Source organism: Grus americana, chromosome 19 (genome assembly GCF_028858705.1).
Source record: "Grus americana isolate bGruAme1 chromosome 19, bGruAme1.mat, whole genome shotgun sequence".
Classification (NCBI taxonomy): Eukaryota; Metazoa; Chordata; class Aves; order Gruiformes; family Gruidae; genus Grus; species Grus americana.
Window position 1 is genome coordinate 9,509,101 of NC_072870.1, and position 25,792 is coordinate 9,534,892.

The 25,792-nt window shown below is 37.6% G+C and overlaps 2 protein-coding genes across 3 annotated transcripts; one reads left to right on the forward strand and one right to left on the reverse strand.

The window, feature by feature from the left end:
• Positions 1 to 849: 849 nt before the first annotated feature.
• On the reverse strand, positions 850 to 10,195 carry RNFT1 (ring finger protein, transmembrane 1). Of its 2 annotated transcripts, none has more exons than XM_054847216.1 (9): positions 10,080 to 10,195; positions 7,721 to 8,084; positions 7,264 to 7,340; positions 6,537 to 6,637; positions 5,727 to 5,880; positions 3,918 to 4,076; positions 2,997 to 3,062; positions 2,029 to 2,130; positions 850 to 1,843 (listed from the first exon to the last, which is right to left on the reverse strand). In XM_054847216.1, the coding sequence occupies exons 2-9, from the start codon at positions 8,040 to 8,042 to the stop codon at positions 1,709 to 1,711; spliced, it is 1,116 nt and encodes a 371-aa protein (XP_054703191.1). In that variant the 5' UTR covers positions 8,043 to 8,084; positions 10,080 to 10,195; the 3' UTR covers positions 850 to 1,708. The 2 variants fall into 2 exon arrangements, with proteins under 2 accessions (XP_054703191.1, XP_054703190.1); XM_054847215.1 differs by having other exon boundaries at positions 7,667 to 8,084.
• On the forward strand, positions 8,587 to 24,955 carry LOC129215287 (uncharacterized). Its single transcript, XM_054848096.1, has 6 exons — positions 8,587 to 8,636; positions 9,684 to 10,164; positions 11,013 to 11,051; positions 11,143 to 11,213; positions 11,802 to 11,842; positions 24,759 to 24,955. Exons 1-6 carry the CDS (start codon positions 8,587 to 8,589, stop codon positions 24,953 to 24,955), a joined length of 879 nt encoding a protein of 292 aa, XP_054704071.1.
• The last annotated feature ends 837 nt before the right edge of the window (positions 24,956 to 25,792 follow it).

The following is a 25,792-nucleotide window of genomic DNA, read 5'->3' on the forward strand; positions in this document are numbered from 1 at the left end:
ATTCTTCCCTGCCACCCTCAGGACTGCTCTAACACTGTTCAGCTGCACATTCTCCACACTAAATACCTCACCTGCTGGGAAAGGCTTCCATGAGAACCAGTCTCTTCTACTCCCATAAGTTTCCAATTACTGACTTAGAAGCTTTTGCCTGTTTTCTTTAAGCTGGAGTCTTTTTCCCCAGTCACTCAGATACCACGGTGGAACAATCATAGGCCACATTTACTCTCAACTGCAGTAAACTTCAAACAAAAAAACACAATTAGCAAATACACAGCATGCTATCGCAAAACCCAGGTTGAGCATAAAATTATACCTCTTAGCTTGAATCCTCCATCTCATTAGATTTTTATTCAGACTACTAAATTCTACTAGTATTACACTTTTGGCTGTGCCTTTAAGGATGCTCTCCATCATGCCCTGTGAGCCCTATAAATCTGGCTGTGTCAGCTGCAAGTTTATAGTACTTGCTCTGCCTGGCCATTTGAGTTGCTACATCATTCATCAAGTAAGCATTTAACTTTTTAATTCTGTTTTTTCCCTAATTTAGAAGTTTCCTAAAGGTGTTCAGTTAAGCTCAAGTTAATGGCAACTCAATTTAACTTTGCTGTAACAGAATAATTTGAGGGTGTTTTTTTTTTTTTTAGTCTTATCTGAATAGCAAAAGACAAGAAGGAAAAAAAAAGGTGAGATTGTACATAAGGTAACTCTATAATTAGCATAAAGACTGGTCATGAATAAGTTGTAGTGTTTGGAGGTTTTTTGTTTTTTAGAGATGTTAGTTTAACAGGAAAATTATACCTAGCAGTGAGCTGTTACGTGCTTACGTATAAGTTAATACTGAAACAGTAATGAATCTTGTTTCTTTATTCAACATGCACCAAACAAATAGATTTAAATGCATTTATTCTCTCTGATTTTTATGCATACTACAAATTGCAAATATAGTAGTATAAAATAGATTCTCCCCTGTAAGAAAATCTGGTTCCTGTTATGACAAAAATAGAGTATTAAAGATTTGTTTTAAAAATACCAACTTTATAAAATGCTAAGTAAAAAACTAACATCAGTGGTTGGTTTATGTATTAAGCCAGAGATCCATGAGAAGTCTACAAGAACCTAAAGGGGAAGTGTCTTATTCTTGTGGCTTACCTCCAGGTACAGTGAGAAATAGTTGCTGTGTTACAGGTACATGAATAAGAAGCTAATTTCTCATCTGTTGGGCAAGCATTAAAGGATCTTTAATGCCAAGTGTGACAAGTAGCTCTAATTCTCACTGTAGTCCAGAGCATAACATTTGCTCATAATCTTAATAAAACGGTAGGTTGACCTTTTGGGTTGAGTCATGTTAGAAGGATAAATACAATTTAGTACAGTCTGGAAGTCTACTTAAATTTTTAAATAAAATGTTGAATTAAGAAGCTGCTGCAAGAAGTAGTACAGCATTTTTCAAGGACTTGATTGTTTCCTACAAGAATCACAAGAGAAGCAATGCTGGCTTGTCTGCATTCATTCTGAAAACTTACTTTTCTATACATAAGAAAGTCAAGTTAACATTTTCTGCACTGTTTTAAATACTGAAACATTTCATAGAAGCATGATATCTAGAATTTGGAAACTCTTTCCTTGTGCCACCTACAATTTAATCTGCAGTAAACTGAAAAACCTTAGCTTGAACAAACAAACTGTAAAACAAGTTGTTTGACATGCTTTAGAAAATCTGTAGATGCATAGATGTAGCTCCATCCTTCCACTTGTTAACATGGTCTGAAATAACAGTTCTGCAGAGTGGACACGTTTTTTCTCTATTAAACCATAAAGAGATGCATTCTTCACAAAATGTGTGCTGTAATGAAAAGAATGAGAACTTAGAGCTTCTAAGCTCTTCCATTTATAAGATGGTATATTACTTGCATAGCTTGATTTCTAACAATAATCAGAAGACATACACTCGCTAATCTATAGTTTTGTTTACCAGTTGTTTAAAATATTCTTAAGTTTGCAAAAAACAATTCTGATTGTGTGTATTACCTGACAGACAAGCAGAATAGGCTTCTGAAATTCAGCTTGGCAGATTGAACAAATATCATCTGATTCGGAACACTGTCTCTTGCTAGCTGTCACCCCGTAGTGCTGTGAAACAAGATATTTTCAGTAGATATTAGTTTGTAGGAAAGGAGGAGCCAAAACAAAACACAAAAATGCCAGGACAGAAAGAAATCGGGAATAAGGGCTGCTATGTCAGGAAGACTATTCAATCCCTAATCCTATGAAATATTGCTAAGTTTTTTAGTAGTTGTCTTGGGGCCTAAAGCTTATACGCTCCTGCTTACCGTGCTGTCCAGTTAGCATCTTCCCCGATCAGTTACTGGAAAAATCTGTAGCAGTTTTATTTTAACAGTGACCTCTGAGCAAAGCACTGTGTTAAGTTTGACCAACATAGCACTTAGAAAATGAGAAGTGCTTTTTTATTCTTTTAGTTCAATGACACTGTGCTCCAAAATATTCTGTATATTTTACTGCATGAATAGCCGACTAAACAATACCACTTAGTACTAGAGAAAGATTATCTAGAACCTGGCAGTTCTAACAGAAGTTACTTGCATGTCAATTTGGCAAGCTTCAATTCTCACTGTATTTCAGCATAAAGCTCTGCCTGCATCCAACCAATATTTATTCCAGTCAAAAAGCAGAAAGCAGGACATAAAGGGTATGCTATTTCACCTATGTTTATCTGAAGAGACATGCACAATAGATTTTTTTGGGGGGTTGGGTTGGTTTGTTGGGGTTTTTTGTTGTTGTTCAGATGAAAATGTAATCATGTAGTCAAGGAATTCAGACCATGAAATGGGAGACCAAGTATACAGAGTTTTACTTTAAAAATGCAGTTGTCTATTGTTAGAACACTGCAAAGTAATATAGGAATGAGGTATTTAAAAAAGAAGTATTTTCACGTAAATTGGGTTTATAGTTTTGTCATAAGAGAATTCAGTACTCACTGGTCGTGTACAAAATATCCGTAAGACCTGCCTGAAGTTTCTCAATTGTCCAAAAAAGCTCAAAAGCTGAAATGGGAAAGAAAACCCAAGTTATGCTTAGTATTTTTCTCTGTGAACTAAAAAGCTTCCAAGTGCTTGCTCAAATTCCAACACTAGAAGTCTCACTGCTTGCTTGACATTGGCAAGAACATAAGCAAAGCTATACTTCAGACTGACCCTATTTTAATTGCTTAATATGTAACCAAGCTAAGAATTTAGCCTGAAGTTTTTTTCCCCAGTAGGTGTCTGTTCTTTAGAAGAAAAATAGTGTTGAGGTTCTGAAATGAAGCACACAAGGAAGTGCAAATACATCAGCATTGTTATCATATATGCAATAGTCTTTAGTCTTGTAATGAAGAGACCATAGCATTATAAAGTATTTGCCATGTTCAAAGCCAAACTTGTACTGAGTCTGGTTACATTTAGGGCAGATTAGCTCTTAGGGGGAGTAGACAGCCAGTATGAACACTTATGTTTATCTTGTTTAACATCACACAGGATACTCTAGCAGAGAGAAAATCTAGTTTCCTGGGAAACGCTGATTCTTTTAGCCATGAATTTTACCTTTATTTTTGCAAACTCTTTTCCTCAGTATCTGATAACAGCCTGATCAGTGTCAGATGTGAGGGGACCTATAGGAGCAGTGTTCTTTGCTGTGCCACCCCAATCCTTTCCCAGAACAGGTGCAGGAAGAAGAAGATTTAGTGTCCTGAGCCAGTTTTCCCATTGGTTTTGGAAGGCTGGATCGGTTAAAATGAATCACCAATTTGCAAATTGTTTCAAACACAGGGGAACTTTCAGAAATGTGTTAGTTTGTGTGTGTCTAACCCTCCATTAATAATTACTGCAAAATAGTTTGAGAGGAATATAAAGCTTACATACTTTTAGGATGAGGTAGAGAAGGCCCAGCAATATCCCAAGGGTCCATCCTAGGACACTGTCCAGCTCCCCATAGCCAATAAGATAACGGAACCAAACTGGTATGGGGACAAACATACGGTAATACTGGCAGAGTTCTTCTAACAGCATGTACCAGTAGCCCTAAGCAAGACATGCAAAGGAATCGCTCAAGATTTAAAACACAAAGGATTTTTAAAAAAATAGAGAAAAGATGTATTGTTATTCTTTTGAGTAACTTCCTCTCATAATATCTTGAAACAGTTGAAACAGCGTGAAAAAGAATGGAGACCAGATGATGAGTCTCACCACAAGTGTACAAATAGCAATAACACAATTGATTGCTGTACTGCAGAAAATCAAATTAATAGGCTCAAAGAGGATGGCTTTGTCAGATGCCTACCTACTTAACAATGATATCGGACTTAATGCTTACAAAATTAAAAAAGAAAACAAATGTTACAGGGAAAAGGAAAAGAAGATAAATTTAGTCAGTTTGTCATTAGCAGAGTTGTGTCCTGCATTCAGGATTGAAAAAATGAGAGCAAGGCCCATTCTTTTATTAACAAACATAAGTTGCAAACTGTTTTCCTGTAAACATTATTTCATGCCTATGTAAGAAGCCTTATCTTGTGATAATTATGGGGTGATAAGAAATTGGAGGGTCAGGAACGAAGCATAGGGTAACTGGACTGAACAGGTAAACAGAGTTCAATGACACCCTAAAAATTACTAAATAACAAAGCTCAAGTGTCCTGCACAGAGCCCTCTGTGTGTGTGTGCATGTATAATCATAGATATTTAGCTCAGCTCTTTATTTCCTGAAGTTTGTCTTTAAAACTGTATTTGTAATAGGCAAGAAGTACTCTTTCTATAATGTACACTGGATAATGCCACTATTGACCAGATTCCTTCTTTAATTTAGGTCACTGTTGGTATAATGGAATTTTCAGTAACTATTTTTTGATGTTATATCACTAGCTGTAGAAAAAAAGAAATAGAGATCTTGATTATAAACTGGTATTTAGAGAAATCCATTGTACCTGAGAAAAACTTGTTCTGGTATATTTTAAGAGATAAAACCTACCAAAACATCCTATTCAAATGCCACCACTTATGAACTGGACGTGTTGTTTGGTTTTTGTGGTGGTTTTTGTTTTGTTTTTTTTTTAATCCAGTACTAGTGTTTTCTATTTTGACATGAAATTTAATTGGTTTTGCCTGTCTCACCTCGGGAAGCAGATAAATACCCCACCAACCAGTGTAGGCTTCTGTGAAAATTATTAAACTTCATTGGTTTGATTCATAGCTTAATTCCTCAAATTAATTGATCTGAAGCAAATACTGCTTTAAGTTTATTAACAAAAAGAAAATTCAGATTATTTTTGAAGAGACAGAAAACCCAGCTAGCTATTTACATGTGCAGATCTTAAAATCATCCCATGTCCGTTACTGTCAAGCATGTAAAAAATTCACTGTGCTTCAGCTGCTCCACACTAACCGCCTGTATACGCATTCTTACATTGTGGCAAATAAAAGGTTTCTTCATCCCCCCCCCACTTAGAGACAAATGACATAATACAAGCAATTGTTTCAGATCAGACTGTAAACCTTCCTTAGCACCAAGCAGGGAAGAACATGAAATCCACAGGGTTTTCTCACCCATAGTGTAGTGGTGGATTATATACGGACCTTTAATTAAAAAGACTTTTCTCTGGGTAGAATTCAGTAATTAGCTAATTTTACTGTTAAAAGGATCTTCATGAGAAGGAAAAATACAGATTGTTTCCTTACCTTGGATTTAAAGGACATCATAAAAGAAGGCACCAAGAGAACAAAGCACTTGAAGCCCATGAAGAGGAATTTCAAAATAAAGTCTGTGACTCCCACAATCCAAAGTACCTCCCAGAAGTTCATAAAATCCACAGTAGGGTTTAAAAAGATTAAGCTACAAAAAGAATTAACAGAAGTTACTGGAGCACCCTATTTAGAGGAAAGCATAACCAGAGATTATCACGGCAGGCTTAATTAACAAAGGAAACCTGGTTTACATAGAGGAAAAATATTTGCTAAGAAAATGAACTCTTTATTGCAAACTGATCATTTATGATCTCTGACAACCTTTCAATTTTTGAACCTTCCTTCCTGTATCTTCACCACAACCCCCATCCTCTAGAGACAGGCTTTCTTCCCCATTTTAGCAATACAGCCTTTGACCAATTTACAGCCAGGACTGGAGCTACAGAACGGTAATGGAAAAAAAAATAAACTGGAGACAGAAACTCTGCAGAGCCCGAGAATGCTGTATTCAGTATTCCAAAGGCAAGGTGGTAGAGTCAAAGCTAGGAATCAAACCCAGGTACGTTCCCTGTGGTACAGCAGTGCCTTTAAGTTGAGGATGGGGTCTAATCTTGCAAATTCCAACATACTGTTTTTAAGGACAATGCCTGTTCAATTTGGCAGAAGAGGAGGAATGGAGATTAAAATGAAAGAGAAACCAATGCCACACTTAAAGAAAAACAGTAGCAGCCCAGATAAAGTGTTCCCAGTTAATATTTAATTTTGAGTAATTTATGATGTGAGTAGAGATGTTTCTCTACTTACCTATAATACAGTGACTGAGAACGAAAGGTGTAGTACAAGAGGAGAGATGATCCAGTTAGGTATACTAGTAACCAAGTACATTGCAACTTGGAGCACCGTTCCTGTAAGATAATCATAAAGACATATTACAGTCCTTACCTCAGTATCAATGTCTTAAATATTTATCTCTAAAGCGCTGTCTGTTGCACCTGAACAGAGTTACTACTAGAGGATTTTATCGTAGTGGTTTTGGGCCAAATAAAATAGAACTCAACGGAAAGGTACAGCAGTAATTTTAATGTTTTCAACATACCAGTTTCTATGTGTATCAAGTTTTTTTTTTCTTCTAAAAACACAACCAAAACCCACCCCACTCTGAAGAAACAACAGATTTTCCTTTGGGAGTGAACAGATACAGCTGAAAGTTTAAATCAATTGCTATTTGATTCCACAAATATAGTTAAGAAGTTCTTCCATAAATTCCAAAAAGCTTTTATCAGTTGAAGTGATTTCAATATTCAAAGTCAGAGGGGGGGAAAAAAACCTCTTTTTGAATTTTGCAAACCTTACTTATCTGAGAAGCTCCACGCTGTACAGAAGTATAAAGACTTTGCTTCCAACTTGAAACCATAACACCTAATACTATTAGGTAAATAAAACAGTATCTCCATTCACATTTCTTTCAAAAAATTGATGGATAAAGGTCTTGATTAACTTACAGAATTTTGTTGCATAAGGTGATACTTACTCTTAGAAAAACCTGATTTACTATGCTTTTGTTTGCATACATATAAGTTGTTAGCAGCCCGATTCCAAGAGAAATGCCTATTAGGAAAAAAGGGTCAGTTATACACAAGAAAATTAAAAAAAATTGCTGAACTGGGTTAAAAAACTAGTCATTTCTAATATGTCTTTGTAATTACAATTAATAGCTCAGACTATCAAGCCAGAATAATTAAGCACATTGTACATATGCCAGCAAAGGAAACAGAAGCCACTGAAATGTAGTTTAGTAAATCTCTTTTACTGATGAATAAAGCAAATAAAAATAAAGCTAAAAATAAATTGAATTATATTTCAGGCATGGTTATTAGTGTATCTCTTTGGGGGGGAGGGTCTGTTCCCTCAGACCTTATTTTGTTATACTCTACCAATTATATGCTGCATGATCAATTTGACACACAGAATCAAGATATACGGCAGACTTTTGTGCAGCCACTGGAGGAGGTATCTGAGCTCTGAGAGGGAGCTGCTGCTGTGTTCCTCTGAGTCTGGAGTGGAATCGTTGAGCCCCCCTGCTTCGCTGTGGGCATGTCCGTGTGAGCGACTTTGGGAACCTGGTCTCGAATGCCGGGAACTTGCGTTTTCTCTGGCTTCTCCCACAGCAGAGTTTAGCTGTATGCGAACATCTCCGCTATGGTGGCACGAGCTCTCTCCTGACAACCTTGCTGCGTGGGCACTCTGAGAAGACGAAGAGTCATCACCGCTCCCTTGGATGTTGTGGAGATGACTGCAATTTGGTTGCATGGTGGGTTTTTTTTCTGGTCCGGATTCTTGCTACTTTGTCTCCTATAGTGGGATATAAAAAGTCACAGTTGAAAGAAGAGTATAACTAGTTCAGGGGGAAAAAAAAACCCTAAAACCTCAACGCAAAAATACAATAGATTGTACAGAGTGATTGACTGCATAAGCAAAGGAAAGGTTTTCTTTCTGATAGATACTGTCTGTCTGCGTTCTGAAAGCTGCCATGCTGGCTTTGCACCCCGTCTCCATGGGGCAGCTTTCTGTGTGCCATATTAAATTACTTCCTTTCATTCACATGCAGACTTTCTAGCCTGCAGTGAAGCTGGCTGCCTTAGTAAAATCTGAAGTTGCTTCAGTACAAATCAGAACACCAAAGCTGCCGAATAGGAGACCAACACTTGTACAAAAGAGACCTAACTTAGAAGTGCTGCATAATTTCACAGAAATAGTAACAGTGATAGCCCAAAGAAGGAACAAACAATGATGGGAAAGAAGCATTTACATGCACCCATAAAATGGTAAGCATTTGCTCAGACAAGTCTAGTGCATGCTCAAAACTGAGGGCCATTATGAGATTAACAAGATTATCCTGTCTGGGTAAGTGAGCTGAACCAGGTTAGTCCATTTTGTAAGAAGCATTTAAAAGAGCGTGGACCATCTGGTCTAGGTGAAAAAAGGAAATGCAGCCACCAAGCAGGAATCTAGCAGTGAGACCACCCAAATGAGGTTTTATTTCTTTCCTCTGATATCGTTCTATTGCCTTCCTCAGCAATTTTTTACTTCTGTGTCAGACTTTGCATTGGTGAAGCAGTGTTAAATCTACTTTTGTGGACTGTTGTCATGTGAGAGGAATGATTTTGTCAAATTTGGCTTCAAAGCATTCTCCACAATACTTGTCGCTATCAAATAATATTATTGAAACATTGGGAATTTGGTTATAATCCTTTTTCAATAATCCAAACTCTTCCGGATTCCTCTTTGAAATTATTTTTTCCAAAGTTTAGCATTTATACACAGCTAGTTTCACTGGGGATACAAAAAGATTAAAGCAAAATTGGGTTTGCACTGCAAGAAGTTCTTTATATTTTTTACACACCCAGAATTCTTCAGCCTTTAAAATGGAGGTTATATTAGAAGAATAAATTGCATGAGTTTAAATAATATCAGAATAGGGGAACTTACTACCATTTAGAAATGCTGCTGCTACTACTGTATTTTTGTTGGCCAAAGATTACATCATACTTCAGTCCAGCCAAAATTCATGTTCTGTAATTTTACGCATGTGACTAAAGCCAATAAACTGGCGATAGTATTGACTTGTGTGAACAGCACTACTCTTGTGTCTGCAGGATCAGGCCACGAAAGCTGTTTCTGAAAGGAGGGGAAATAAAAAAAAAAAGTCTCATTCGCACTCTTCAGTTAGTGGTTTAGGGCCTGCCTCTGCAAAAACCGACAGTCCGGTGTTAAAAGGAGCGAATGATCCCATTGTTGGAGTAACGCAGCTTCCCTTGGCTCTCTGCCTACCAAACTTTCAAATAACTAAGTTATTAAATGGGATTTCAAAGCGTAAGACATCCGCACGCAGCGGACGGCTTCCAGAATTTATTCCCCCCCTAATGAGATAAAATAAGCTCTTTGACACAGGCTCTTCTCCCCGAACATTCCCCATCTGTTCCTGGCCGCTGCCTCCCACCGCACTCGGGCAGGCGGCTTCACGCCGCTGCTCGCTCCCGCCGGCCGCTGGGCCGCGGCGGCCTCGCCCGCGCCCCTCACAGGGCCGCGCCGCCGCCGGAACTGCACCGCCAGCCCCCTCGGTGGCGGCGGGAGGGTGTGTGCCGCTGAGGGCAGCGCCGGGGGTCCCGCCGGCCTCCACAGAAGCTCCAGCGTAGGGAGGAGGGTGACCCTGGAGGCGCGTCCCCGCTTCCTTCCCCCTACCCCCCCCGCCCCGGGCTCTGAGGGGGAGCGGCCGCTGGGAGCCCCTTGCCCGCCCTCCCCTGGACGAGCCCGGCGAGGCGCCGACCCGCGGCCCAGCGGCGGTACCTCATCAGGCGGCCGGCGCCTCCCGCCTGGCGCCGCTGCCCAGGCCGCGGCCGCCCGCTGCCTCCATCGCCGCCGCCGAGGCCGAGTGGGTGGGATAGGGCGCGGCGGGGGGAGGAAGAGGAGGAGCCGTGAGGGGAGGAGGAGAAGGAGGAAGGCCCCGAGCTGGGCGTTGCTCTGGCAACGAACGGCCGCGGCTAGTCGAGGCCTTCGCCCCGTCAGGGGACGGGGAGGCGGCTGGGGGTGGGGGGGCCTTGCCAGGGCCTCAGGACCGGGGACAGGCCGCGGTCTGGGCCTGCCAAACGGGTGGGGGTTTAGTGGTTCCTGTTGCTTTTTATTTAAAGCCTCAATTAAAATTAATCTGGGAAGGCAATAATAACGAAGGAAATTAAGAAATATATAAATATATATATGTACTGCGGTATCATTATTTCTCGATAGTGATTAGCACTCACCGCAGGGAAGTCCTGCTGTCTGGAAATTGGCTTTGCCTCCTAGGAAACCTGAGGAAAATGCTGCCCTAGTTAATGCTGCTGTAGCTCTTAGGAGAAGCTTGAAATTAAATAGATACACGGTTTTCTTTCAAAATATGCTCTTGAATAAATTAGTTTGCATCCAGAAATGGCATCTGTTTTTCTTGGCTCAGATATTTTTCAAAAAGTCTTTAGGTATGCAGCTCACACTGAAACCGGTGCCTAATATCTCAGCAGTTTTGAAGATCAGTCCTGTGTTGCTCTGAATTAAAACAGGAATACTGTTTTAATTTGAAATTTTAAATACAGAAATACTGTGGGGCCAGTAACCCTGCGAGATGTAAAGGACAAGCACTTAGACATCAGATCTCATGAGGTGGAAAACTTTAGAAGAGCAAAGTGGCCTGGCATTTAGTAACGTGTAGCATCTAACCATAAACCTTCTCTTTCATATTTGAGGAAGAAGCTGAAAACACTGGACACATCTCTGTTTCTGTTGGAGGTAGGTTTTAAGGAGGCATCTGCAGCAATTCAGTCTACTTTTATGTTGGTTTTGGAATCTGTATCAAGAATTTCTTGACTGGAAATTTCAGGCCTCATGTCCTCTGCATTTCACTTGGGCCGTGGCTGGTGTATTGGAAGAAGCGTGGACTAGTTACTACAGGTACACTTAAATATTAAACAAGCCCACAAGCTTCCTGTTCCTGTAGGCCCTCTGAACTAAGATGACCTTCTAATTTGTATAGTACTTCTGCCTAATTGTCGCAGTACTGCTCAGTAGCAGCACCAATGTGGATTTCAGATGCTCAGCTGGAAGCACTCAAAGAATTACATGGTTATATCCCCATCCTTCCAAGGATAACACAAAACTGTTGTGTTTGACTTATGCTGTGCCATATTGTTCATTCTCTTACTCTTTGCTCAGTTAGTTGTTCGCATAGTGTTTGGATTATGAAGGACAATGTGAAAAATCTTAATTTGACTCTCAAATCAGGAAAAGCAATTATAAATCTTTTATTTTTAAATAGTATTTTATGGTTGCAAATTATGCATGCCTTCTGTACATTGCTTGTAAGTGTATAAATATAAAAGCCTCATTCAGCTGTTACTTTTTTGTAATTATAAAATGCATTAAAGTACAAATGTAGTTTTAAATCAAAGTTGTTCTCAAACTGTTTCTCATTGTTACATGCCCTGGAAATATGAAATTAATTCATGACAACTTATTAATCAATAATGTTTGCTCATGCAGGTCACTTGCTGATTTATCTCCAGTTCACAGCTCATTAGAAGGTATGTAACTCTTCAGTGATGTTGTTATTTAACAGGTATGTTTTCATGGTGCTCTTAATGACCTCTGGTTTAGTAACTCTTGATACAAGAAAGATTTCAGAGATTATTAATGTAAAATTGGAAGTCTTTTCCCATGGGTATTGCACTCATTAGGTCATGTAATATCTACCAATAAATTTACCAATCTGTACTTTGAACTTTCCTCCTAGGATGCCCATAAATTTCATACAGATAGCTGAACTGGTGTCCAGGAATGTTTTCAGGTCTATATACACACTCGGATATAAGTATCCAAGACTTTCTCATCCTCCTGGGTACAGGTGGTACCTCCTTAATTGATGCTATCAGCAGATTTCATCAGCGTATACCTGCTTTTCCTGTGGTTGTTAAATACATGAGATAATACTGGAACAAACACTGATCCTCGTGGAACTCTGCGGGTGATGCCGTGGCAGCGCGATACTTACCTTTTCAATAGTTACTCTGTACTAAAAGTTGCTGAGAGCTGGTTCTATACATAGAAATATTAGAAAAAAGTATTTTGTATCCTAGTCCTAATTCCTCAAGGAGGTCTGCAGAAGTCTTCCTGCGTAGAGCAAGTTAAGGGTTTACAATCTTAATCTTTTTTTTCCTTGTAATAAACTGTAATATCAGTATTTTTTCATCAGAAGGTGTGGAAGGAACTAATCCTTTAAAATTAGATGTAGAGCATACATCTTTGGTGAAATTTAAGGGAACTGATCTCAGATATGTGGAAAGGAATTGTAGTTAATTATATGATAAAAAACTGTTTCCTAGCAGGAGTCTGTAAAATAGCAGAATGTCCTGAATATTCAAAGGCTTTATTGGTTGTCTTCATTCTACACAAAATGTTACTTGAGTATGGAAGACTTTTGCAAAATTAAGAGGATTTAGTTTAAATTATTTGAAGGATTTGAAAGTCTTGCCAAGAGGCTCAAATGACCTTTGAATGCTTCCTGAGCTTTCAGTGCTCAATCTTTTTAAAACTAGCCTCTGCAATTATACTACCTTTACTTCAGTTTGAATTTTGAACACAAGAAAGCAACTCCTGTGCTCCCATATTTAGGGCACTGAAGAATAGAGACCAGTTTTGAAAACTCATCACTGGAGAGATGGCAGAGGAGCCCGAATTTCACTGTTGAAGTCTGATCATGTAAGCTTTGTCAAGCAGACTCGCAAAGAATTTGAACAGATATTTTTATAATGCAATGACATCATCTTGTTCCCTGAGGTTTCCAGAAATCTTACTAGCTCTCTGTGTACAGCAGTGTGCTTGTCTCTGTTAAGTCATTCTAAACTGAGAGTAGTTCCACTGAAATGGTGTCATATAATTGCTACAAAACTGGTGAATTAGATCCTGGAGTCTTGGGTTTTGTGTATAGATAGAGCCTTGAATAAAAATCAGATAGCGGAGCCACAAAGGGCAGTTGTAATTTTTACTCACTGCACAGGAGGGTGCTCAGCCTCTGTCTTTATCTGCAAGAAAGAGCGATTCCCATGGTCATTAGAATGAAGTGGAGAAGCTGTTTTCTGAACTGGTCTTTTCTTGTAGTGACATTGAAGGATCTGTTAAATACAATTACTCACAAAATATTCAGCTGTTAAAGAATTTTAGAAGGTGTGTGTTAATTGCTGTTGTAAGACCATTACAAAGGTATTTAGGTCAGAAGATGTACTGTAATGATAATCCACTGTGCAAGACGTTGGTATTCTCTAATGGGTGTGCTTAAAGGTGCCAGAATTTTCAATAGAATCTTTGAAGTTTCTCAAAAATATTTTTTTTCAATCTAATGTGTTAATCTGAATGTGTGAATCATTCTATTGAATAATGACTTCTCATGTATGTCAAAACCTACCCTGAGTGGATTTACTAGGAAGGAGTAGATAGGTTTCTTAATTTATATTTGCTCTGTAGTACTTGCTTATAGTTATATCCTTAATTGTTCTTTGTTTTCCTTGGTAAATAGTAATATATTTTAGGTTCAAAAACCAAATTAATGTTCTAACATAATTCATAAACCAGAAATGTTTAAAAGTTATGTTGGTTTATTAATTTAGGCTAGTTTGTGTTTTATAGTGCGAAAGGGTTTCATTGGGGGCGGGGGGGACTTTTGTGGCACATAGGAGCGAACGCTGTTTTACTGAAGCTGGTTCTGTTGGTACCTCAGGCTGAGGTATTGCTTCCTGTAAGTACTCGTGAAACTGCTCTGTGTGTGTCCTGATCCGGTGGCAGCCTTTAACTCACAGAAGGAAAAAAGTCTACTTTGTATAATTATTTGTAATAATTCTTTGTAATTATTAAGATTGTCTGCCAGAAAAAGTTTTATTTGACTGACTATAGCCTGAACAAATGATGAGATAAAGAATCTTCTGGCATTAGTTACCACAACGTGTAAGAAAAGTTTAGGTTTATGAGTGGCTGAAATTTGACCAACTTTCTGTTTGCCTTTTTAGACCTCAGTTAAACAGAGGTCTTGGCTATTGTTACCTGGTCAGATTTTAGTGAGTGAGTTAACACATTCTGTCTGAAAACAATTTGTTAAGCCTCTGTCTTGTACAAGGTCAAAATATTCTGGCCCTCTGAATGCATATCCATTTTAGTTGTTATGGAAAAAACATTGTTTTTTAAAACATTACCACTGTAGACAGATTGCCAGATATTTCCTTTCAGAACTTTCAGAAAAATACAAACACAAAAATATAGTAGGCAAAATCTTGTTTGTGGTGTTGAACGGGATTTGTCCCATTAACGTCAGCACATAAATATTTGCTTCACTTCAGTCAATATTTACCTCACTGGCCACTAAAACTTGTTTTGCAATTCACAAAGTTAATATTTGCTTACTGTTTTTAGTTTGGTGACAATATATAAAATTCTCTGTTTCTAACAATATGGAGGGCTTTTTTGCTTCTTTTCTAACAAAAAAGATTTTGTATTAACAGATGTGTGTTAGTTTATTAGAAGTCTTATCCATAAGTAAGACTATGTTCATCATGTAATAAAATTATCCAGATTATGCCCATAACACTTTACAAGTATGGAAAGGATAATAAAAAAAAAAGGTAACATTACTATATATATTATTGAATTTAAAAATAATTGTGTAAGACTGTAAAATGTGAATTCCTCATCAGTTATTTTTTGTCCTTGTTTTGCGCCAGTCAAGTTCTCTGGTAAAGGAAAATGTGCCATTATTCATTAAATGGTGATTTGGTACTTCAGTTTTTAATGTTCCTTGCATAAGATAAAATAATTAGACTGAAGGAGGACCTCAGAAACAACATGTAGATAGTTAAATTTGGATAAATTACCAACATGTCTTAAGGAAATGTCATCTAGACCCAGTACATAATTTCTTGCATATCCCAACTTCCCATGAAAGAACCATAGAACCCTACTGTGGGTTTTGGGTTTGTTGGGGGTTTTTTGGTTGGGGTTTTTTTGGTGTTGGCATTTTGAAAAATTGTACTTCATGGTCAAATATATTAAAAGAAGAAAAAGAAACAGGGTGGGGGGAGACAGAGGGGAAGGAAAAAAACTTTAAAGTCGTCTGTGGTAGTTTGCCTTTCCATGAAAAAAAATGTAACACTAAAAGATTTTTTCCAACCCTGGGAAACCAACATATTCTGCTAGTTATTATTTATAATAATGGGAGGCTCAAGCATTAATAACTGTAAAAAATGGCATTAGAAGAAACTTTCTAACTCTCTGAGGACAAGATAGTCCTCTTCTATGTGTTGATGGGAAAAGCTACCGCTAGATTAGAATAAAGGCAGGCATAGCCTGCTGAATAGGATTTTCATGGGCCAGACCTACTAACAAGGAAGTTGTCTGGCACTGGCGTACTTGAGGAGGCAGCCTGAAAAACAAGTGCTGAGTGAAGGTGCTTAACCTAGTCTTAAAAATGAATAAACAAACAAATAAATAAAAAGGCTGACAGGCTTTTAATTCAAGTAAGTAATCCATTCAGAAAAGGATCATATATTAGTGAAGAGATTGGACATGGATTTTCAAATGTAAATATTGGGGGGGGGGAATTCTTTTTATACAACTTTATTGCATTCATTCACAACAAATATATCTCTAAGACAAATTTCTAGCCACGTCTGACTACTTTCTGTTACAAAGCATTCACGGTAGAATCTTTGTGCCCACCAGAGTTTATAGAAGTGGCAGGAACTATAATATCAGTTATTTCCTGTGCCCCTAGTTACTACAAAATCGGGTATAGACTTCAACAGCTTGGTGAAAAGGCAGCACATCTCTGAACTAAATACTGCATATGAAACTGGTATTGTTTAAGCAGTTGTTCATCATACTTCCCCATGCTTAACCATGCAAATGTTTTGGTTGTAAAAATTAGGATGCAGATGTTAATTCAGAAGGCAAAGGTTTCTGGAATAAAATTAGACTGCTCTTCCTCCTAATTTGAAAATTAATTTTGTTTTGGAAAGCAAGCACAAACTTAGCCATTTTTCAGTTAAGTCAGAGTAGGTACAGTAGTCACACTTATATCATTTAGGAAGGAATGCATAGATGACCTTTTGATCCTTACAGTTGGCTAATCCACATTTCCAAATGTGACACTTCATTTCCACGGAAGAATTCTTCCGCCATGCATTTCATATATATATATATATATATATATATATATATATATATATATATATCTCGTACTTGGCTGTATGTTTATTTTTCAGTGGTTTAGTTATATTATAAGTGGATATATGATAGTACAAGGTGTTTGATTTACAACCTGCCAGAGGCTTTGTCTGCAGCATATGGTTAAGAGATAGTGCCATCTGCTTGGAGTCTGGTCAAAGGAGATAACACTGTTGTTTGTTAAGCAAGACACATTTTCTATCTTGCTGTAATGTACACTATTCTTCCAGTGCCATACTTAAAACCAGTTCTGAGTAGGTAGAGAAAATTCTGTATGTTTGCACTTATGTCACGAAACAAAACTAGTGTCTTTTTGCAAGCATCTCCAATTCTGTCCCTTTGAGTGCTGATTTTATGATTTATACAATAAGAGATAAGTGAGGCTAATTAATTAATTTAATTTTATGGTCTGAGTCTTCAGTTGAACTAAAGTCTCTGAACTAAATCACAGCACACCCATACCCCTCAAACTGTCAAATAAAACATCTGTTTATGGTAATGATTATCTTAACAATGAGTTCTAGCTTACTCAGTACCTTTCTTCATTAATAGAATTAATGGAAGACTACTTACAAGGGTACTTACTACTTAACTAAGAACTACTTAGAAAGTAAAACACTGGTGAAGAAATGTTGGAATTCATCTTAGGCTTGTATATAACTTCTTTCAGAAGATGTTATAACGATTAAGCATGTAAGCTTGCATGATTCAGTCTGGCATTGTCTTCCCTATTTTCAGTAGAAAACGACTGTCTTGTCCATCAGTTTCAGCCAGGTCTCTGACTGCTCATAGATCAAAAGTACAAACAAAAAGTTTGATGAAGGCCATTCAGGCTCCAGCAAGTTAACAGACTTATTTTTATTGACGCGGCAGCTTAAGTGCCAAAGTTTATATAGGACTTGATTGCCCGAAGTTAGGCAAGAAATCCGTAGATAAGTACCTAAATAAAAAGCCTGTTTCAAGTGATGCAGAAAGTCCTAGTAACTGGGAGGCCTGAGCATGTCTGGTGAAAAACAGGCTTCCAAATATGTGTAAATAAGGATCTGGATGTGTAACTCCAGGCATTCAAACTTGAAAAGTTTGGTCTACCACTCCGTAATTTCTGCTTTTGATGCCGAGTTCATCGCACCACACTGCTTGGGGGTGTGTGTGTTTGTTTTGAAATCATTACAGTTATAATTTTCACAGTAGCTTCCTAAAAAAGACTAAATGGAGATGTCAACTGTGTGAGCAGGGGCTGTGGACAAGGAACATGCGGTTGAGTATATACAGACCAACAAAAGATTCTCTTCAGCCCAGTGAAAGGGAAGAGAGCTAGAGAACAACAGCATGAGGAGAGGGGGACAGTTATAGGTAAATTAAGCTCTACGTTAAATATGTCATAGCACTGTTAGGACTCCAGCTATAATCTAATAGATGCCCAAAACTTTTGCGTATGTGTGTGGATGTGTGCATACCTAGTTTTCCAAACTTCCCAGCCACGCATCCCATCTTACAGAACTTCTCTGTGCAGAGGATATTTCTTTGTGCCTCTTGTCAGAAAGGGCCTGCAGAATGTCTTCTGCACAGTCTTCAGTGAGGCCAACATTGTGTTTGGTGCTTATGGAAAAACAGCTAATTCAAGGCTTGCAGAAGAATTGGCATGTTTATTTAAATTTCTTAAATGCGTCACAGTGATAACAGCAGCTGAACAGCATTTGTCGTGTGTGTATTTCTGTGTGCAATAGAACATTTTTTTTCTTTTAACAGACAAGAGAATATGAAACGCTACAAGAAAATAATATCTGTGAATCATGCCCAGGGTCACTCAGATATCCATCTAACATTTTATGGTACATTCAGGGAAATATATGAAAGCAGATAAAAGACATTAAGCAATGAAATTATGGTCAATGGAAATGTTTTGTATTTTTCATTGTTTAGATCCTGATATAGTAATTGTTCTCTATCACGCATAATTGCCACAATTGTTAAAATATAATTGTAAAATTATACTCTTCAATCCATAATTTGAACCTTTATACAGGTCACGTAATTGACTACAAACAGAACTATTTGTCTGTGACTATTTAACAGGTACACATAATTCATGTCTGTTCTTTAAGCTGAACTTACTTCTGTTGAACTTAACCAAGTTACCCATTTTTCAGCCTCCAGTGCTGCAGTAAAAATGTACTTCCTTAAATTTGGTTTGCTTGCAGACAGTCTGACACAGTAGATTTAGTACAGCTGCAGTATTAACGTTCAAAACTCCCATGCTGCACAGTTTTCCCACATGCTACATAAAAATGCTGTACAGTTTCTCTCTCCAAGGCTCCTCTATTAGGGCATTAACTGACTGTATGCCTCCAGTTTGGTTAATGTTTTCATTTATATATAATACAGTTTTTCAAACTCACCCAAATTACTATTCATTGCAAAATAAGTACGGTAAAGTAATAATTTTACCCAATATTGGCTTAACATTAATTTTCAAACTGTGAAAGTCACTGGAAAATAAATCTGGGAGAGGACTGGTGAAATGAAAGATGCAGAATCATGGAATAAATTACTTGCTAGAGAATTAACTTGTGCTTATATGTATTAACTAGTTGTAAGAAAATATAATGGAAATATGGTAGGAAGTGGGGAAAAACCTCAAGAATCTGGGTCGTTGCTTTTATTATCTCCTGTCACAACGCTGAGTTTTGTTAACTCAATTTCAGCAGGGCTGCTTTTCCATGGTTTTGGTGTTTTTTGAGGAAGGCTTCAGAATGTACCTGTGAGTTTTTGAAGGTAGGTTTGTAAGTTATGTTACAAAATGTGGTGGAAGGAAATGTGGGTTTCTTTGAAGGCATGAACTGTAGAACCCAGATGGTTTGGATGTTGATGAGTTTTTCGTCAAGAACAAAATAGACCAAAAGAGATTTCAGTCTTCGATCTTTCCTTCTGCTCGTATGTGATAGCACTGTGTGCTTTAACAGCTTCATATCAATTTGGCCTCTACGTCATTTAATCCTTAAAGGCAGTGAATGGCCTCAGTGCCTGTTTACTTTTCCAAAGTTGAGAGTAGTCCGCGGCACTGAACAAAGCGTTTGAATTCATGCTTCAAGTTAAATTGCTTGTCTGCAAGGTGTGCGTTTGACAGACTGGATTTCATCCAGGAAGATTTTTTGAAATATAAATCATTGGGTTTATGGAGTAGATGGATTTTAGAGCCCCGTGATAGGTAAATAACAACAGGAGTACAGCCCCCTCCTTTTCTGTTCATGTCAAAAGTTCTAGTATTTTTATATGCTAAAGAAATATTTCTTAACTTTTTTTTTTACCAAGGGTCCTTTTTAGCAACCAACTAAATTTTGTGGACCTTGATCAATTTTTTCAGTCCAGGTTTGGAAATCACTCCTCCCCTCTTTACTCAGCCTCTAGTGGTCCTTCCCCTCCAGAAAAATCTCAGCTTTGATTTCTTATGAGGTTGGCAGCAGAGGGTAGGGAGCAGTGCACCATTCTTGCTGGTGCTGCTGCTGCATCTCCCAACAGGAGTGCAGAGTCTCACAGCCAGCAGAGCCCTGGAGGAGCAAATAGCATAAACATTCTTCATAAAGCAGAGAAAATAGGTGCAGGCAAATATTTTAAATTGAACTATAATGAAATTATTGTTTATGGCCCAACTTCTCCCTTACATCCAGAATCTGTCATTTAGGTGATTGGGCCAGCAGGTGGCAAATATAATTGAATTCAAGAAAATAAATAAGACAGTAGGCTGGGGATTGTTTGCTAAAAAGATGACATCTAGTTTACTAATTAGGAGGATTTATAGGATGCTGTACTTAAAAATAGATGATTATTGATAGCTCATCTTAATCACGATAAGTTTCCACTTCCTACAACCAACGTGGCTGCAGTAGTCAGCCGTGTGATTACAACATGCATCGGGAAGCTAACCCCGTGTTAATCCACCTGGCATGGACAGCAACGTCTCAGAAACTGAGGGCAGGGGTTGTAGACTGTGCTGCAACTTTAAGAGCTGCAGCCCGAGTGCGTGTGTGCATTGGGTCACACTTCTTACTGCAATGTAGACATAGGTGTAGAAAAGAAAGAATTGTATCTGGTTCTGTGTTAGCAATAACCAGGAACAAAAGACCCACTGCACTAGACACTGTTATTGTCATCTGGAAACTTTATGAAAGGCTGCACAGAAACAATGCTTTTAATTTAGAGAGGAGGTAGCAACAGATACGGTATATTACATCTGTCTTTGAATTAGGTAGAAAGAGAAAAGAAGTTGGAATTGTTTTCAATTAATCATAAGAGAGTGTAAAAATCGTAGGACAATAGAAAACTAAGATGGAGATTGCTTTTGAAATTCTCACATATCTAAGTAGCAATCTAAAGGTATTTTAAGTAGAAATCAGAAGTAGATATTAAACTAAAATATCTGTCATTGGAGACTGCTGAAGTGGAAGTTAAATCAAATTATTTTTTTTAAAGGAAGTAGTGGTGATAACACTGGCATTTAGGTGACTATCGTCTCTCATTAAAGTTGTTTCAATGTTCAAAGCTCTATCATTTACTGGTGAGCTCATCATGGCAGCCATGTATGGATTACACATTTCCCTATGCCCTTATCTAATTCATTTCTCTGTGCGACACTTTGGAATAATTTGAATATGAAGTATATCAGGAAAACAGTGTTGTTTTGTTCTAAGTGGAGAACTCAAGCAGAACTATTCCTCACAAAAAGTAACAAACATCCAGAGTGAATTATCATGAAGGAGATTGCAGCTGAGATTGTAAATATTATTTTGAGATACTTAGATTTCCTTTCAAAAGGAAAAAGCATTAAGGGATATTTTGATAATGTAGAAGGGGAATAATAACAAAAACCCCCCATAAGATAAATTTGGCTCACGAGCCTTTTTTCTATTTCATGTCTAACATTCATTTTGGAGATACAACAGTTGTATCAAGCTGAGGCTAGTTTAGTTTTATGTGCCTATTAAAATGGAATTGATTTGCAACAATCGGGTCCATTCTCTTCTGTCACCTAATATTTCTATTACTATGTCTGTACATTATTTCAACCAACCAAATACATTTTTTAACAATTTGGAGAAAAAGAAATGAAAGTTTCAAAGTAAATATTTTTATATTCATTCTCATTCATTCAGTTGTTCTATAGAGCTTCGTTATTGCATATATCTCCAAGTAATTTGTAGCAATAAAATGTTATGCTGAAGTAAAGTAGTTAATTAAAATTTAGATTGGAAATAGATTGGTTTCATTTGGCATTTCAGAGAGTTATGATTTAAGCTTTTCTTGTGCCCAGCAACAAATAAATTAATAGTCAAAGATTATGAAAGCCATGCACTTCAGTGTTGAGGCAAACGCTCATTAGGAGCTATGGAATAAGGGAGAAGACTTGTGCTCTGCATTTGACAGAGCTGTTCTGAGCAGGGGCTTATAATACCCCAGGAGACTGGATTTTACTTGATTTGATAGGAACCAATAGGTCTAGAGATGTCTTGATCTATTTGTCACTCCCCAGTTGCCTCAGGAAGCACACCTCTCTGTTACTGGAACTTTGCTCTGGGTGCAGACTTCTCTCCTAAGAGACTCATCTGTCTCACGGACAATGCAACTTAGTATAAAAATTATTTTCTTTTATTTATGATTTAAATGCAAAATTATTCAGACTTTGTGTATTTTATATGTGAGTAATACAAATTTAGACTTTAGTATTTGTGCTACCTGGTTTTTGTGTGTTTGTGTTTAATGCAGCTGAAGGATATTAGGTAAAATGGGTTAGTTTGAATCTTTAAAGGAACTGCCAACATGCATTTGCCTGAGTTATTTCAGCAGTGGAGAAGAGAAAAAGAATTCCAAACATGTCATGCTGATTTCACAAGTCTGCAGACATCTCCAAAGCGGACTTATCCATCTGCGTTAGGTAGTAAATAGCGCTCTACTTTTGTTACATACAAATGCCTGCATATGCGCACTCCGTCTCTGTACACATGTAATCTGTAGATCTTTATCTGTCTAGACATGTGTACATATACTTTCTGAGCTTAAGTCACTAAACACTAAGGATAATTGTGTATAAAGTATCTGAGGGTTTATACAAGTGTACAAGATACAGAGAAAATGAATTATTTTTCATTTTGAAATAATGCAAATAGGGAGTAATGCTTGAGAAAATAAACTTACCATTTAGTTTTTGGTTTAGTTTACCATGTTTTTACATGGCCCTTGAAAACTGATTGAGGAAGAATGCAATGATAAATATGGAATGACAATCCATCTTGTTTTCATTAAGTGACCAGTTTCTTACTCCATTGATGAAGTAGATGTCTTTATTTCCATTCAGCTATAAATATTCCTTATTCTCAAAAGTAATTCAGTGTGACAAGTCAGGGTTGCAACTCTTACTAAAGGTGAACACTATTTTCTAGTATTCAGATGTTAATATGAATTTTGGTCTTAATAGCAATTACTATGCTTATTATCACTATATAACTTTTGACATTTTTAGCAGCATTTCTTAATGATATTGATGGGACTGCAAACTCCGCCTTATTTAGAGTGCCAGTTATCTTTTTTTCTCTTTTTGAGCATGCAACGTGTTTAGTAGAGCCTTTGTAGACCCGGGCTATGTAGATGAATCACCATGGTCTCGGTCCTGTATGTGTGATCTCTGAGCCTTATACCTACAAGTAACCACTTCAGTGCGTGCATAGGCTGGAGTCAAGCAAACGTGAAGTAGCAGGGTGCAGAGAATGCGCCATGGCTCCAGCTGATGGTTAATGCAGACAGACACAGCTGGAAGGATACCTCGTTTGAGACATCACGTCCCATCGCTGCTGTATGAAAGACCTTAGCCTGTACTAAAATTTATATGTAGCTACAAATTTGGCATTTTAGAAGGAAAACTATGGGAAAGAATCTCTTTCAGAGTCTGCATCCACAACTACGTAAACATATTGATAGACCTCAGCAACTAAAATCTCAGATGAACCTGTGTTTCCTGAGCCTGTTCCAGCTGTCATAGTTCCTTCCTGTAATCGAACTGTGCAGTGTACCATCCCAGGCAATAAAGGTGAAACTAGACTTTACATTTAATGATGCTTTCATGTTGAGAGCCCAATTAGTAACTGAATGTTGAAGAGCATGGCTTTATATAACTTACCTTTCATTGCACCGGAACTTCATGGTAGAAGTAGTGATCATATTCAGTTCCCTAAGTAGTATTCATCCACCTTAATCATGAAACTTTCTCTTGTTTTGTTTTCCTTTTCTATTCATTATACTTTTTTTTTTTAATTTATGAATAAATGAAGGCAGTGTGCTATAAATAATTGACTTCTAATTAGATAACCATGCTTTAGTTCCAGTGCATAGCTTGTATGGCAAGCTATATGAAACATGGTGGCCAAATGCTGCATAGTGCAGTACAGCACTGGGTTAAGAGTGTTTGTAGGCGTAGGCAGTTGATGTGATTCCACCACTAGAAGTCATGTTATAACGCCTGTCTTCTGCATCACAGGAACTCCTGTTTCTTTGAATGTTCCTTGCATCACGAAGTCATAGTTCATCCTATATCCGTCTGTCGTCCTCTTATCCTTCCTCAGCGGGTGTAATTCTGTAATTGCTTGATCTGACAAAAAGCATTCTAAGTTGAAATGAATGACATCTTTCCTTGAACATACAAGAGTTTTCTCTGTTACAGCAGATAATTGTATTTGTATTTACAGTAGTACCTTGGATCTATTTAAGTAGTGGGAAATGTTTCTGTATTTCTAGGGTCCTGTACAGTTGGCAAAAATGGATAGTTGCAGTTACAATCACCCTGCATACCCTGGTTGTAGCGCAGGTGCAGAACTTGCCTTCTCTCTAACTTTCCTTCAAAACAGAAAAATTATTGCACGTGAACATTACCAATTCACTAAATGCTCAGAGAGAATACTTAGCTCATAACTATAGGCATTCCTCCCAAAAATCTATTTTTTTCTATTTTCACCTATCCTGAAGTGACAAAAGGTAGGAGAGAGGGGAAAAAGGAAAGGGAGGCTTGGCTTGCTCAAATCTTGACTTCAAAAATAATGATGAAGAAAGCAACCCTTGTGTCTGGGTTTCAAAACCAAGGCACCAAGATAGCCATCTGGTGATGATTTCTGAGTGACTATAGTGGATATTGTTCACAATTCTCTGCTTTGACAGTATTTAAACTTTGTTGTTCAATTTTGTGCTTAGATCCACTGTCATCATCCTCATCGTGGGAGAGCATTTCCCCTTCTAAAGAGTTTCTGTGGAATCTCCTGCAGCACACAGAAATTGTGCCATACCTTTCAACTGGGTCCTACAAATTAAAGCCTCCTGGTGTAGCAAAAACACATTCTCTTCGTTGTTGTTTCACATTGTGTACCCATGAAGGGTCCTTCTGGACTTAGTTCTAAAGGAATAATTATACTATTTAAATATTAAACATCAAAGTTCTTCTTTTATTGTTAAACCAATATTAAAGTAGGACAAAACTGATTTACGGTTTATGGCATTGCATTCCAGAATTGCTGGCGTTGCAGCTGATGTCCTGTTTCAGCAATATTGGCAGTGCCAGGAGGCTCAGAAATGTAGATTTTAATCAAAAACTTTATTTTGAGATACACTTCAGTTAAATGATAAATTAATCTTTCCTTGTGAATGTCCAAGCTCTTAAAAAGGGCAAATGGTTGCAGCTTCCTTTGAAACAATTCAAAAGCCTGCTTTTTGTCAGTATATGATTTCAGTATAATGGAATTGAAAGTTGTGTGCCTTTTTCTCACAGATTGTTATTTAATCACTATATATTAGCTTTCATTGCCCTTTTGATATATTTAAGCTCATAAACTTCTCATTGAATAGATTGAATTTACCATTATGTTGTTACTTTTTATGAATAGAATAAATCAATATCAGATATGTCGGTTTGCACAGAATTGTTTATTTTAAGGGATGTTTAAACTTTACTGAAAGAAAATGGAAAGTCTGATGCCCAGTCCTCCGCTTTCAAACTCATTATCTGGTAACACTTTGAGACACAACCTGCCTCAACCAGCAGGTGCTATACATGTTGTCCAGAGATGTGAGGCTAATCAATTTTCCTAACATTCTTTGAAATGTAATATATTTTGCAGTATTTCCAATCTATAACATTTAAATACTTGCAAGTTGTTTTATTGTTGTAATAGAAAGCTTTCATTTCATTATTAGGGAAATATTCCTGAGTAAGATCAGTTGTTTTTTCACTG

Excerpts from the sequence above, each read along its gene's own strand:
- RNFT1 (XM_054847215.1), bottom strand. The coding sequence starts at position 8,042 with ATGCAACCAAATTGCAGTCATCTCCACAACATCCAAGGGAGCGGTGAT. Across the intron at positions 6,638-7,263 it reads TAAATCAGGTTTTTCTAAGA|GAACGGTGCTCCAAGTTGCA; the intron begins GTAAGTATCACC and ends ATTATCTTACAG. Across the intron at positions 4,077-5,726 it reads TGATGTCCTTTAAATCCAAG|GGCTACTGGTACATGCTGTT; the intron begins GTAAGGAAACAA and ends TGTCTTGCTTAG.
- LOC129215287 (XM_054848096.1), top strand. The coding sequence starts at position 8,587 with ATGCTCAAAACTGAGGGCCATTATGAGATTAACAAGATTATCCTGTCT. Across the intron at positions 11,214-11,801 it reads GCGTGGACTAGTTACTACAG|GTCACTTGCTGATTTATCTC; the intron begins GTACACTTAAAT and ends TTGCTCATGCAG. Across the intron at positions 11,843-24,758 it reads AGTTCACAGCTCATTAGAAG|ATCCACTGTCATCATCCTCA; the intron begins GTATGTAACTCT and ends TTTTGTGCTTAG.